We start from the raw sequence: 15,651 nt of genomic DNA on the forward strand, positions 1-15,651 counted from the left end.
TACAGTTATTATGGTGTTTTAATGTTGCTTTTCATTGTTTGTTGTTATATTTTCTGTAAAAAATTCCAATAAAAATTATTTTCAAAAAAAAAAGAAAAATACTTTTCACTGTACGTCGTCAGTACATGTGACAAATCAATCAATCTGTCAAACAATCAACAAGACAGACAAACAGTGGGAAGAATAGGTGAGTAAAATAATAAATATAAAGATAAAGAGTCTTGTTTCTGATGGTTGCCTTTATACACACTTTCCTTCAAAGCTTTCAGTTGGAGATTTCTGTTTCCAGTCTGTAATGGCTTTCACTGGAGATTAATTCAGGTCACTGCAGTTCAGAAATACAGCTGGTCACATAATTTCTGGAGAGAGAGAAAAGAGAAGGAGAGCAAGCACTCACAACTCTTTCTTCTTCGAGGATTAAGAACCAAACTCTGCTTTTTCTAGATTTTTGGAAATAATCCCGCTCTGGTCACACCCAATCACCACCTGTTACTAAGCAGTATGCAGACTTTTGGTCAATTCATTGGTCCCCAGTCAAGCGGTTGTATTTAGTGCTAACTAAGCAGGTCATGTGACACCTTAATGGGCAACAATCTATGCAATTAATGGGAGGAGCCAGATCGGTCTGTAGTTTTGCAGTTTGCCATAGGCTTTGAGTCTGACAAGACATAAGGATTTTAAGTTGAACAACAGTTTTGCCAAAGGCTGCCTGGTTGAGGGGAGGTGTGTAGGTTCTGCTCTTGAAAAATCGCTCTCTCTCCAAAAGTCTCTCCATAACTCAGCAAGTAATCTGTTTGCTAACTTTATTCATAAGTGGCATTCGAAGCATTTTGTGTTGCTTAATTGGAGTTGGTCGCAGGTATAGAGAGTAAGTTCAAGTTTGTCATTTGTTTAAGAACTGTTTAACTGAATTATAAAACAATTTCTTTGATATTAATGTGGTTAATTCTGTGTGTAAATTAAAGTTTCTGTTAACATAAAAGATACCTATTGGTCAGATTCACCACACCAGTGGCAAAATATCCTTTCCTCACAGTTTTACAAATTAAAAAAAATTGTTTGGGGGTTTTGTCTGGGATCCGAACAAATGTTGGTCCAGTATCCTAAAATAGCGTCCAGGTAACTCTCCCCCTCCCTGATGTGTTGCAATGTCTTAAACTCAGACTCCAGCTCATTAACTCTGAGCTGAAATTCCTCGAGCAACCAACATTTTATGCCGATATGGTCGCTATGAATTACAATGGAGTCCGCCAGCCCCAACATGCTGCATCCACAACATATGCCTGGCTCTGCATTCCTATTTAATTTTAATTAGATATTCTTTCTTTCTTTCGAAAATGTGTTCCTTCTTCCTCGACCGTGATTTCCCACCTACAGTTGTGGACAGGGCCCTCAACAATGTGCGGTCCATCTCCCGTGCCACTACCCTGGCCCCCTCCACTCCCTCACAGAACAAGGATAGAGTCCCCCTCATTCTCACATTTCATCCCACCAGCCTCCGTATGCAAAGCGTAATCCTCCGCCATTTTCGCCAACTCCAGCGTGATACTACCAAACACATCTTCCTGTCACTCCCTCTGTCAGCATTCTGCAGAGACTGTTCTCTCCGAGACACCTCCATGGCACCTTCCCATGCAATCGCAGAGGGTGTAACACCTGCCCCTTTACCTCTTCCATGCTTAACATTCCAGGCCCAAAACACTCATTCCAGGTTAAGCAGTGTTTCACTTGCATCTCTTCCAATTTGGTCTACTGCATTTGCTGCACCCATTGTGGTCTCCTCTATATTGGAGAGACCAGACGCAGACTGGGTGATCGCTTTGCTGAGCATCTTCTGTCTGTGCGCATTCAGGACCTTGACTTTCCTGTTGCTTGCCATTTTAACAAAAGACCCTGCTCCCATGCCCACATGTCTCTTCTTGGCCTGCTGCAATATTCCAATGAAGCGTAACGGAAACTGGAGGAACAACATCTCATCTTCCGGTTAGGCACGCTACAGCCTTCAGGCCTGAACATCAAATTCAACAACTTCAGATGAACAGCCCCACCTCGACCCAATTGTTTTCATTTCATTTTAACTGTCTTTTACCATTTCTTTTGTTGTTAATATACATTTAAGTTCCCTGCCCCCAATCTTATGCACCTTTCCTGCACTTTTTTCCTCTTTGCTTCCCCCTTCCTCTCCACCCACATCTACAGTTCATCCTCTGATGTTAGTTTCCCTGCTGCTTGACCGTTCACATCTTTTGTCCTCTCTGGGGACTGCCATTAACACTCTTTACCTTGGTATCTGTGGCCATTAGCACCCAGTTTCCCTGGGTTTCTGTGGCTATGACTCATCTTTCATTCCTCCTCCACAGTATAAATATTTTCCACTCTCTCTGTCTGTTAGCTCTGACAAAGAGTCATCGGACTCGAAACGTTAGCTCTTTTCTCTCCCTACAGATGCTGCCAGACTTGCTGAGATTTTCCAGTATTTTCCCTTTCGTTTCTTTCTTTCTTTTTCTTTTTTAAAAAATTAATTTAGAGTATCCAATTAATTTTTTCCAATTAAGGGGCAATTTAGCGTGGTCGATCCACCTATCTTGCACATCTTTGGGTTGTGGGGGCGAAACCCATGCAAAAACGGGGAGAATGTGCAAACTCCACATGGACAGTGACCCAGAGCCAGGATTGAACCTGGGACCTCGGCGCCGTGAGGCAGCAGTGCTAACCACTCCATCACCGTGCTGCCCTTTAATTAAGTTTTCAAATTTGTTTTTAATTTCATTACTGATCTTTAACTTTCACACAAACATTTTCTACCTGCTCCTTTTATCGCAAAGTAAATCCGAAAAGGTAGAAGAGAGAAATACTCATCTACCAAATACTTACCTGTGATATTACATGGGTGTGTTCATTCAATGTTGTAAGTTTGTTGCAACCTATCTCCCAGTTCTCTGGCCGTGGTCTTCTCCTGCCCCTGTTGAACTGTGGACGTAGTAAGGGAAACAAGATACAGAAATACTGTATTCCCCCTTTACCAAACTCACGCACTTGCCTCAAATTCAGAATTTCACTCTCTATAACTAGTACATAGCATAACTCACAATGTGATGTGTTCTAAAGCACAATGTGATAACACACATAATGTTTTACATAATAATCAACACAAACGAGAACTCAAGAATGCAAAACAAAAACGGGTGGCAGGGTGGCACAGTGGTTAGCACTGGTGCCTCATGGCGTCGAGACCCGTAGTCGCTGGCGTACTGCCCTGCTAGTGGATAATAGCTGTAATTGTTTCCTATTCGCCAATAATACTGGAGTAGGATTAAGCGAGTACTGGAGATCCACCTCTAGAATGGAATCCAACAGCCTCTGCTGCTCCAACTTTGTTGTCTTCAGCATATATGCTCTATAGGAGATAACCTCCCTCCAAGAACAGTAGATTGAGTAGGACCTCTTTGATTTTAATTCATTGTCAAAAAGGTGGACACCCGCTCGCAAAACTTTGTATCAGCCAACAATGTAATATTAATCTCCAGGGTGGAGCCAGATTCGAGCAACAAATCAATAATGTGTGAGGCATGGTCAGAAATAACAATTGCTCTAGTACTCAGCCGCCACTACCAAAGGGAGAAGAATCCTATCCAAAAATTTTTAAAAATCAATGCAGGAATATGCACAGTGGACATGAGGGAAAAAGGAAAAGTCTGAGTTGTTCATATGCAAAACGTGCCTTGGATCTACCCCCCATCTGAATCATAAAAGAAGGCAAAGCCCTGGCCATCCCAGATGGAACAAGAGATTTAGGTTTGGTACGGTCCAGTCTAGTGTCCAGAACACAATTCGGTTTAACACCTGAAATAAGCTGATGTGAGTTGAGTTTGGGGAGGGAAGCCAACAGGGAGTTAATAAAATTCATATCATCCCAGGTGGGGGCATAAACGTTGACCATGACTACCTTTGTTGTAGGATCTCTTCTTTATCTTCAAAATAAGAGTCAACAGTCCGGTTGATTGGAGGTGTCCAAAAATATGAATTTATTGCTAACTATTCATTTTAATAGTTGCATTAGAACTGAATCAAATCTAAGATCGAATAATACATAAACTGGTCAGCACATAGCGAAAAGCATTAAAATTAAAAGCATAAGAAAGGTATAAGAAATAGATGATTCAAGAATTCAGGAAGTCAGAAATTCGGGAATTTTGGTACCAAAGTTTGATATTTTATTCATTATCTAAAACAATTACTGTATTCTCACAGTCAAGATATTTTTAATAATTTGACACTTTAGCTATGCATTCAGTGAGCACCTAAAGCCATGAATAAATCAATCATCGATCACTTGTGTTGGACAGGGAACCACAAACAATAGCATATCGATCATTGGGGTCAGCTATCATCTGATAGGAGAACTTAATTATTTAATTTATTAAAATTGTGGACAGTATGCTGGTGCAGTGGTTAGCACTGCTGCCTCACAGCGCTGAGGACCGGGGTTCGATCTGTGTGGAGTTTGCACATTCTCCCCATGCGTGTGTGTGTGTCTCACCCGTTTGGGTGAGGTATGAAGGGTAGATGAATTACCACACTAAATTGCCCCTTAATTGGAAAAAAATAATTGGGTAGTCTAAATTAAAAAAAAAGTAATTAAAATCGCCATACCCCTGGCCCTTCCATCTAAACCGGAATGAAAAACCTACCCAACCCATCTCTTGCACAGCCTGTATTGGTCCCTGATACGCAAGTGGGTCTTCTGCAAAAACAGAGCAGAGTATATATACATAGAAGAGAAGGGAACACACACAAAAAACAAAACAAACAACAACAAAAAAGTTAGAATAAAGTAACTGGTCGGGTATTATGTGCCAGCAGCTCTGTACAATTGGCAGTATTGTATTTAGCACATAAGTAGGCATCTGTTTGGGGGGGGGGGGGGGGGGGGGTGCATATACATTTGGGCGCCGGGGAAACAAATACAGAACAGTTACAGAGGGCAATACGCAAATGGATCTAGTGTTGGTGTTGTCGCTTGCTTCTCCCGGACAGTTTTCGCTGCTATTGCCGTCTCGCATATCACCTCCGCTTCAGCCGCTCGTCCCGTCTTTCACCCGGATTTTCCTTGTTCTCTGCTCCTGTAGATGCCAATTTTTTTATTATCTCCCATGCCCCCTTCGCGCCCCCACCCCCCCCCCCCCCCCCCCCCCCTCTCCTGTGGTTCACCTTTTATTTTCTCTTAGGTTTAGCTGTTATCCCCCCCGGTCTATCCCTCCTTCCCCCGCCTCGGCAACTTTCCCCTGATTCCTGGCTACCTGGCTATTCTTCAGCTTGTTCGTTGGCCACAAACAGGTCCCGGAACAATTGTGTGAATGGCTCCCACGTTCTGTGGAAGCCGTCGTTTGACTCTCGGATGGCGAATTTGGAAAGATTCTAAGAGGTCGGACAGCCAGTCTGCAGCTTTGGGTGGTGCTGCTGACTGCCAGCCGAACAGGATTTTACGGCTGGCAATCAGGGAGGCAAAGGCAAGGGTGTCCGCCCTCCTCCCCAGGAATAGATCTGGCTGGTCTGATACCCCGAAGACTTTCAGACATGGTTCCACCCTCACCCCCACCACTTTGGACATTGCCTCGAAGAAGGTTGTCCAGTACATTGCAAGTCTGGGGCAAGACCAGAACATGTGGGCGTGGTTGGCCGGGCTTCGTTGGCACCGTTCACATCTATCCTCCACCTCCAGGAAGAACCTACTCATACAAGTTCTTGTTAAGTGGGCTCTATGTATCATTTTAGTTGCGTCACACAGCCACATGGAGGTGGTGTTGACCCTATGCAGTGCTTCGCTCCAGAGTCCCCACCCTATCTCAATCCCCAGGTCCTCCTCCCATTTCTTTCTTGTGGCGTCCAGTACGGTGTCGGCCCCTTCTACCAGTCAGTCATACATTTCGCTACAGTTCCCTTTATCTAGGATGCTTGCGTCCTGTAACTTTTCGTCGTGGCGGTTGTGTATACGTCCTTGTCTCCTTTCATAGGAAGATTTTGAGTTGCAGGTACCTTAGTTCATTCCCCCTGGCTAGCTGGAATTTCTCTGTCAGTTCGTCCATTGTTGCGACCTTGCATTCCATGTAGAGATCCCTGACTGTCAGTGTCCCTCTGTCCTGTCCCCACTTTTTAAAGGTGGCGTCAGTCAGCTCTGGTCTGAACCTATGGTTGTTGCGACAGGGCGCTTATGAGGAAGCTGCAGAGAAATGAGCTGCTGAGGGCAATGGTGGTGTGATTGCATCAGTTCCTGGATAAGGAACAGATTTTGAGGTGGGCCAGGCAGATAAGGCGTTGCACTTGGGAAGGCAGAGAGCTGTGTGGCTATCAGGACCTGGGTGCAGAGCTGGCAAAAAGGAGGTGAAGTTCGGTATGTTATACCCAGCGCATCGGTGGGTAACATGTGGAGGCTGGTAACTCTACTTCGGGTCACCAGAGGAGGAAATAGAATTTATGAGAGAAAATGGACAGGCAGGGGAAGGAGGGGATGTTTCTATCTTATGTCTTGGTTTTCTTCTGGTTTATGTGAACCACTTTTGCACTATACTTGGGACCGTTGCTCTGTTTTGGGTTTATTTGCTTTTGATGGGGGATGGTGGGTTGCTCTTTGCTAGCTGGGCGGGCTAGCTCATGGAAGCGCAGTGGGGGCTGAGCAGGTAGTAGTATGTGTTGGGGGTTGGGATTATTATTTTGTTATGAGATGGGGGGGGTAGAGTAGTTGTCTGCTGACAGGGAGGGACTGTTGAAGGGTGACATGGTGAGGGTCGATGATGATGGGCACCCGAGGGTGGGCCTGGGTGGGATGGAGACTGGTCCTGGAAGCGCTATGGGTGATCGGCAGGGAGTGAGTGGGTGGGGCTGCCCCTGACCAGGCTGATCACATAGAATATAAGAGGGTTGAATGGACCAGTCAAGAGAGCCCATGTGTTCGCACATCTGAAAAGCTTAAAGACAGATGTGACAATGATACAGGAGACACACCCGAGGGTGGTGGATCAGACTAGGCTGAGGAAGGGGTGGGTAGGGCAGCTATTCCATTCAGGGCTAGATTCCAAAAGGGGGGGGGGGGGTGGCAATTTTGATTAACAAGCGGGTGGCGTTGAAGTGGGAAGTATAGTGGCGGACGCGAGGGGCAGATATGTTATGGTGAGCGGGAAGTTGGAGAGGATGCCGGTGGTGATGGTGAACTTTATGCACTGAACTGGGATGATGTAGAGTTCATGAGGCGGTTGTTGGGGAAGATTCCTGATCTGTACTTGCAGTGGCTGATTTGGTGGTGGTGGGCGGGGAGGGGACTTTAATGCGGTTATGGATCCAAGGCTGGATCGGTCGAGTTCAAGGATAGAGAGGGCATCAGCAGTTGTAAAGGAGTGAAAGGGGTTTATGGGCAGATGGGGAGGGGGGTAGATCAGTGGAGGTTTTGACGGCGGAGAGCCAACCCCACCACCACCTTCCCTGTATGTGGAGATGCCGGCGTTGGACTGGGGTGAGCACAGTAAGAAGTCTTACAACACCAGGTTAAAGTCCAGCAGGTTTGTTTCAAACACTAGCTTTCGGAGCACTGCTCCTTCCTCAGGTGATTCACCCCAGTCCAACGCCGGCATCTCCACATACAGGGAAGGTGGTGGGGCAGTTGAGAAAGGCGAGAGGGGCAGTGCATGAATATGGGGAGAATGCTAGCAGGATGCAAGCACATTAGTTAAGGAAACGGGAGGCAGTAAGGAAAAAAGTGAAGGACAGAGGGGGAACACGATCTTGGACCCAGTGGGGTGAACAGGGTGTTTAGAGACTTTTACAGCAGGTTATACGAATCGGAACCCACCGCTGGGGTGGAGGGGGTGAGACGGTTATTGGAGGGACTGGAGTTTCCAAGGGTGGAGGAAGAACTGGTGGAGGACCCAGGTGCCCCAATTGGGCTGTTTGAAGTTGTGGAGGGGCTGGAGGCGATGCAGTTGGACAAGGCCCTGGGGCTGGATGGGTACCCAATGGATTTTTATAAAAGGTTTTCAGGAGTGCTGGAGCCCTTGGCATTTAATGAGGCTAGGGAGCGAGGGGTACTCCCTCCAACGATGTCACAGGCCTCGATCTCCCTCATCCTGAAGCGGGATAAGGACCCGGTACAATGCGGGTCATGTAGACCAATCTCCCTTCTAAATGTAGACGCCAAGCTGCTGGCCATGAGAATAGACGATTGTGTGCCAGGGATGATAGGGGAGGACCAGATAGGGCTTGTGAAGGGGAGGCTTTTATTGGCGAACATTAGAAGGCTGCTAAATGTGATCATGATGTCCTCTGAGGGAAGGGAGGTAGAGGTGGTGGTCACCATGGATGCGGTGAAGGCCTTTGATTGGGTGGAATGGGAGTATTTGTGGGAGGTCCTGGGGGAGCTTGGGTTTGGGCAGGACTTTGTAAACTGAGTCTGGCTGTTGTACCAGGCACTGGTGGCAAGTGTGCGGACAAACCGAGCGAGCTCGGATTATTTTAGGCTGCACTGGGGGATGAGGTAGGGATGTCCACTCTCCCTACTGCTGTTGGAGGGGGATTGTAGGGATTATGGGGATCCTAGGGGAATTCAGCTAGTTTTTGGGGTACAAATTGAATATGGGTAAAAGTGAAGTCTTTGCAATTCAGGCGAGGGGGCAAGAGAGGAGACTGGGGGGGATGCTGTTTAAGGTGGGATGGAGTTTTAGGTATTTTGATGTCCAGGTGGCACGAGTGGGAGCAGCTATACAAGCTGAATTTGTCTCAGTTAGTGGAGCAGATGAAGGAGGACTTTAGAAGGTGGGATATGCTCCCGTTGTCACTGACTGGGAGGGTGCCGACGGTAAAGATGCCAGTTCTCCCAAAGTTTTTGTTTACATTTCAGTGCCTGCCTATTTTTATCCCAAAGGCTTTCTTTAAGAGAGTGAATGCGGTGATCTCAAGGTGTGTGGGCGGATAAAACCCTGCGGGTAAAGAAGGCGCTGCTGGAGCAGGGTCGAGGGGAGAGGGTGCTGGCCGTACCAAATTTCAGTAACTACTACTTGGCAGCGAACATAGGAATGGTCAGGAAGTGGGTAGTGGGGGAAGGGTCGATGTGGGAGCGGGTGAGGGGGCCTCATGTATGGGCCTTGAGGGTGTGGGGACAGTGGCACAAGTACATGGGATTGGAGGCGGCATCGGTATGGACCCCTATTAGTGGTGACCACCGTTTTGCCCTGGGGGTGTGGGTGTGGCGTGGTTGGGGGGCTTCGGAGGTGGCAGTGAGTGTTGATCGAGCAGTTTGGGGACCTGTTTATTGACGGCAGCTTTTCGTGCTTGGAAGATTTGGAGGAGTTTGAGCTGCCCGTGGGCAATGGGTTCCGCTACCTGCAGACGAGGGACTTCATGCAGAGGCAGGCCTCGACCTTTCCGTACCTACCGCCCCAGGGGGTACAGGACAAGGTAATGTCGAAAACGGGAGTGGGAGAGAGGAAGGTTTCGGAAATTTATAAAGAACTCATGGAATGGGAGGGAACCCTGATAGGGGAGGTGAAGCGAAAATGGGAGGTAGAATTGGGCAAGGAAAGGGCAGCACGGTGGCCTAGTTGTTAGCACAACCGCCTCACGGTGCTGAGGTCCCAGGTTCGATCCCGGCTCTGGGTCACTGTCAGTGTGGAGTTTGCACATTCTCCCCGTGTCTGCGTGGGTTTCGTCCCCACAACCCAAAAATGTGTGGAGTGAAGGTGGATTGGCCACACTAAATTGCCTCTTAATTGTAAAAAATAATTGGGTAATCTAAATTAAAAAAAAAAAGAATTCGGCAAGGAATTAGAGGCGGGATTGTGGGAGGATTCCCTGAGTAGGGTTAACACATCCTCGTTGTGTGCCAGGCTTAGCCTGATACAATTCAAGGTGGTTCACAGGGTGCATATGACTGTGGCCTATATGGGCAGTTTCTTTCAAGGGGCGGGATAGGTGTGGGCGGTGTGCGGGAGGGCCCGCAAATCCTGTCCAAATGTTTTGGGCATGTCTGAGGCTTAGGGGATTTTGGAAGGGATTTGCCGATGTCATGTCCACAGTATTGAAGGTATGGGTGGTTCAGAGTCCCGAGGTGATGATTTTTGGTGTGTCGGAAGACCCGGGAATCCAAGGGGTGAGAGAGGCTGACGTTTTGGCCTTTGCCTCCCTGGTAGCCCGGAGATGGATGTTATTGGCGTGGAGGGACCCGGAACCCCCAAAATCGGAGGTATGGGCTAGTGATGTGGCCAGGTTTCTCAGGCTTGAGAAGATTAAGTTTGCCCTGAGGGGATTGATGTTAGGGTTCGCCTATAGGTGGCAGCCGTTTAAGGAAAAGAGGGGGGCATGGTTGAGGTGGGAAACACTTAGTGGGGAAGGGGGACTGGAGAACTGCGTATGTGAGCCACGTTGGCTGGGTTTGTTTGATGGTTGAGTGGGTGTTTTATATTCTGTTGTTTGTTCCTGTTGAAAACCGTTATTAAAATTCTATATGCCTTAATATAAATATTTTCAAAAAAAAGATGGCCACCAAGCCAAGTCAGATTAGACAAAAGAAAACCAGCGGACACCATCAGCAGACTAACCCTAACCCTCAGCAGACTAACCCTAACCCTGCAACCGCATCCGAAAAATGCCATCAACATTGAATGTAACTCCACCCAAAAGCAAATAGAACAGTGCGAAACAAAAACTGAACCTCAATCTAAAGCCCTCATTTAACAAAACCAAACTGAACAAAAGCTCTAAGCTCATTGAATGAGCTGCAGAAAACGCTCCCAAAGCACCGCCATTAACTAACACACTCGTTAGCAGGGAGACTCCCAACTGGAGAATAAAAACCCTACTTAACTTGCAACGCCACACTCGCGACTAAATATCCTGCCAAATAATAATGCTAAAAAGAGAAAGGAAACAATAGATTCATGTAAAAAAAAAACTAGAAGTCCTCAAATCTAATCAAAGGCATTAAGAGCTCGACCCAACAGAAAAAACAAGAAATATACAAAGCCATAAAACAGATTACACATCACACCACTTGTGTGATATTTTTAACAGGAGTCTTCATCTCCTGGTGTACCTCCCAAAAATGGTATTTTTCCTCAAAAGTGACTCTAAGGTGTTTGGATAGACCATCCCAAACATGATTCCTCTTATAGAGGACTGCTTCACTCCATTCAACACAGCACTTTTCTCCCGCTAACTCTGCACTCATGTCCTGATACAGCCTAACAGAGTGGCCTTCGCACTTGAGATTGTGATGGTCCCTTGCCCATCAAAGAACCCTCCTTTTCTTTAAAACTGTGGAATCTTATGATCCCCACACCCGGTGAAGATCACTTCAAAATGAGCCTTCGGTCAAAGTGAGCGAAAGGCCCGGTCTAATTCAGGGGGGAGATGCAAATCCGCCCTCACACACCATTTTAAGGAACATGTCCGAGAAATATTCCATGCGGGTGAGGCCCTCGATTTCCTCCAGTAACCCTACAATACGGATGTTCTTCCTCCTGGACCTGTCCTCCAGGTCAGTCAGCTTGGTTCTTCAACCATCAAGCCAGATCGAACTCCAGGGAGGTAATCTGACCACTGTGATCTGATAAAGCTGCCCCCATGCTCTTAATCGTGACTCTATGGGCTTTGATAGTCTAATTTTTTCAGGAACCACATGAATGGGGGCCAAGGTCTCTTCAATTGATCTTTTAAGATGCACTGACATGTTTTGTCGGTGTTTGCCAAGCTTTTGCCAAAATGCTGGTGAGAGCCTTGGAGTTGGTGAAGTGGGAGAGGAATAAGCTGCCTCCTCCATCTTACCTCCAGAAAATTCCTGAGGCTTCAGACTGCATCGACGGGTTTTGACTCAAAACATACTTGGCTTTGCTTCCGCGGGGTATCTCAGGAAAACAAGAACTCTACCCTGTTAAATTTCCCAAATTTCCAAGTAGTGGCGCCAGGAAAAAGGGCAAAAAGAGTAGTTGTCCTGCGGGAGCCACTCGTGCGTTTCTTCCCTTTACATCGCGCCACCGGACATCCCTGATAGGAAACATGACTCTGTGTGCAATGTAACACCCTCAAAGCAGCCGGAAATGGAACACAGCCTATAGTGTGATTCGGGATCAATAAAGCATCAAGAAAGGTTTGGGACAAGATGGAAAGGGAGCTTTGGAAATCAGCCAGGGTTTCAGTTCCTGGCCACTATCCAGAATCCCCAGTTGGATATTGCACATGCCTGGATATTTCCCAAGGACAGGATCTGGTTTGCTTGTGATGCTATCTTTCATGCTTAAAAAGACATTGTCTAATCGTACACGTGTCAAACCACCAGCAACAATATTTATTTTCTTTTAAATAAATTTAGAGTACCCAATTATTTTTTTTCCCAATCAAGTGGCAATTTAGCGTGGCCAATCCACCTAACCTGCACATCTTTGGGTTGTGGGGGTGAAACCAGCAGACACGGTGAGAATGTACAAACTCCACAATGACAGTGACCCAGGGCTGGGGTTCGAACCCGGGTTCTCAGTGCCGCAGGCGGCAGTGCTAACCACTGTGCCACTTGCCGCTCTTAACATGTGTTAATATATATAATTGTCTGGAACAGAAAATGGTTAAAAGAAACACATGAAACTAAAATATAATTAGTAATATGGAGGCTGAAATGATGAATAGAATTGTGACAGATCATGGGAACTGACCCAGTGCATTCATGCACAGAAACTGAAGACGTTAAAGTTTTGTCGAACCCAACATTGAACCTACCAGAACATTTATTACACTTATTTTATGGTCCAAGATGGCCCACTCCAATCTTAGATAATGATTTAAGAGTTCTTAAGAAGACTCTGCAATCAAAATGTTAATGTATCCTTTCAATTTAAAGATATTGGAAGACCTGCTGTGCAAATCCAACATTTCAAATTTTGTTTTTTCCTCTCCCAGTTTATAGTTGAGTTTATTTTCGTTAAGGTGTTAAGTTTATTTTTTTTGCTTGATCTTTTGGCAGGATAATGTCCAACTGAAGTGTTTTCACGAGGAATGAATGATTGTAAGGTGAATATTTTTTTCTACCATTTGTTTCAATGAAGTACACATTGTCTAGTTTTCTCCATTTCTTTCTCTCTGTAGGCCTTTCTGAACATTGTTCACAATATTAGTGTTAGTGTGCTTTAGAAGAGTTTTTTGTGCAAATATGATAACATCTGAGAATGTGAATAAAATATCCAACACTCTGAAAACTACCAGCATTCACGACGAAACACCAAGTACTTTTAAACCTACCTTGTTGATATACTAAAGTTATACTCCATGTGGAGTCAAGAGAAATTCCTTTGCAATGACAAAGTGACAATTTTAAAATTATGATAGCATTTTAAAAGAGAATATACAAGGTATGGTAATATGAGCCATTGAAGACATCCAGATTTTAGCAGACATTATAGGAAAGTTAATGCTTCAGAAGCTTATAGTCGCACGCTATGTTGATAAAAATATTGTCCAGCCATGCTCACTGAACAAATATGAGCAGGATTGTATTTGTGCAGCAGCAAATATTCCTTTCAAATGAACATTAACAGGATGCATAATGGCTGTTTATTTGATTTGATTTCAACGTACCCAACTCCTGTTTAAGCAGTGCTGATGAACTCAACTTCATTCCTTTCACATGAATCATGGTTTTTATTGCATTACAATACGCCATATGGACACAAAACAGCAGTACATCTCCACATAATACAATGGTTAATTATTGACCATTTGATTCTTTTCTTCATTGTCTTCTGTTATTTGAGGAAGAAAAGGTTCTACATTGAACAGCAAAGACTCACTGGTAGCACTGCAAATAATGGCTCGTTCAACAAATGGCCCTGAAAAATAATAAAAGTAGAAATCATCTGCTAACTTAGTGTTACACAACACATAGAATTCAAGACAAAAACTAACAATTGCCTGAAATACAGAACAAAACTCAGGATGTACGAAAAGAGGAAATTGCAGACTTAAAATTATATTTTCTAAATTGCGCAATTCACAGGGTTTAGTAGGAAGAATAATCTTTCAAGCAGTCAGATTCATGGGACGTTAGCTCATATTATTCTTTGCAGTATATCTTGTTGGTCAATTGAGTTGTTTGATCATTGGTCATCAAAAGAAAGCACAGTGGAATTCTGGAAATCTGTTCCTTTTAAGCGTGATTTATCTTGAATTGTGACTTCTCTTTCTTTTGACCTGTAATCTTACTCTTCTCTGACATATTATAATCAACATCTTACATCTGTGTGCATTTGCCCACTTTCTCCAGAATAAATTCCTCTGCCCATCATTAAAATGGAAATTGCCTTTCTAAACTTTTCATAGCTACGCCCACCTCCCTACTCCAAACATTACCATTGATGGCGTGCAAATGAACCCTTGACCTCAGCAGGGTTGCTGGACAGTAATCTGGAGCAAAAAAGCATCAATTTTCTTCTCCCTATTCTAGCATGAATTTCAGTTCAGTCATTCCTACTGTCATTCCTGCTAATTCAACACAGCACAAGGAGCAATCTGAGGGAGCCATGATGACAATTCTTTTTTAAAACTTTACACACATACAACAGAAACATTTTGAATTCATGCCCTTATCAAGATGATCTTACACCTGGGGAATGGAATCTAAAGTCTGTATTGAGTACTCCCATGTGCGGTAGGTGTTAAATGCTCAAAAAAAAAACTCTCTAATTTGCTGTGATGTATATTAAGTGCAAATATGAAAATTATCCAAATGTATTTCCCCATCCCACTCATGAGCTGGTGCACAAATATCAAGGCTGACATTCCAGTGCAGTTCTGAGGGAGTGCTGCTTTGTCAGAGGTACTGACCTTTGGATGAGATGTTAAACCAGGTCCCCCATCTGCCCTCATATGGAAGTAAAAGATCCACAGAACTGGAGGACGAGCAGGGGAGTTATCCTCTGGTGGCATGACCAATATATTCCCCAATCAACATTACAAAAACACTGACTATCCAGTCATTGTCATATTGCTGTTGGGGGGAGCTTGCTGTGTACAAACTGGGTGCCACATTTCCTACATTGTAACAGGCACTAGACTCCAAAAAAGCACTGCATTGGCTGTCAGGCGCTTTGAGATGTTTGGTAGTCATGAGAAGTGCAATATAAACTTGTCTTTTTACATTCTCAATGGATCCCTTCTATTGTTTATTTCTTGTTCTTGCCTCATCTGTGTGTAAATATTGGTGGAACAGTGTTGTTAACAGTAAATAAGCAACAAGAATACTGAAACAAAGGTGTATTTTTCTTTTCACATCTGTTATCCTTGTAGTCTCACTCAGGAAAAATGTCTGCAACATATTTGGTGTGAGGCATAACACACAAATTGATAAGGTGGCTGCCATCCTGAAAAAGACCCATTCACCCCACTCTTTGCCTTCTGCCAGTCAGCCAATCCTCTATCCATGCCAGGATCTTACCCTTAATACCATGAGCTCTTAACTTATTTAACAGTTTCCTATGCGGCACCTTATCAAAGGCCTTCTGGAAATCTAAATAAATCACGTCCACTGGTTCTCCTTTGTCTAACTTGCTTGTTATCTCCTCAAAGAACTCTAACAGATTTGTCAGACACGACCTCCTCTCGACAAAGCCGTGCTGACTCAGT

General features: G+C 44.9%; 1 protein-coding gene across 2 annotated transcripts in view; it reads right to left on the minus strand.

Moving 5' to 3' along the window:
• Nucleotides 1-13,647: 13,647 nt before the first annotated feature.
• The window catches only part of mrpl1 (mitochondrial ribosomal protein L1), a 58,995-nt gene continuing 56,991 nt past the window's right edge, over nucleotides 13,648-15,651 (minus strand). For both annotated transcript variants that reach the window (XM_038791814.1, XM_038791815.1), the window contains one exon: nucleotides 13,648-13,859. In XM_038791814.1, the coding sequence (XP_038647742.1) occupies nucleotides 13,735-13,859 (125 nt within the window). In that variant the 3' untranslated portion in view covers nucleotides 13,648-13,734. The remainder of the gene's footprint in view (nucleotides 13,860-15,651) is intronic.

The sequence above is a fragment of the Scyliorhinus canicula genome, chromosome 3, assembly GCF_902713615.1.
Source record: "Scyliorhinus canicula chromosome 3, sScyCan1.1, whole genome shotgun sequence".
In the NCBI taxonomy this organism is placed as follows: Eukaryota; Metazoa; Chordata; class Chondrichthyes; order Carcharhiniformes; family Scyliorhinidae; genus Scyliorhinus; species Scyliorhinus canicula.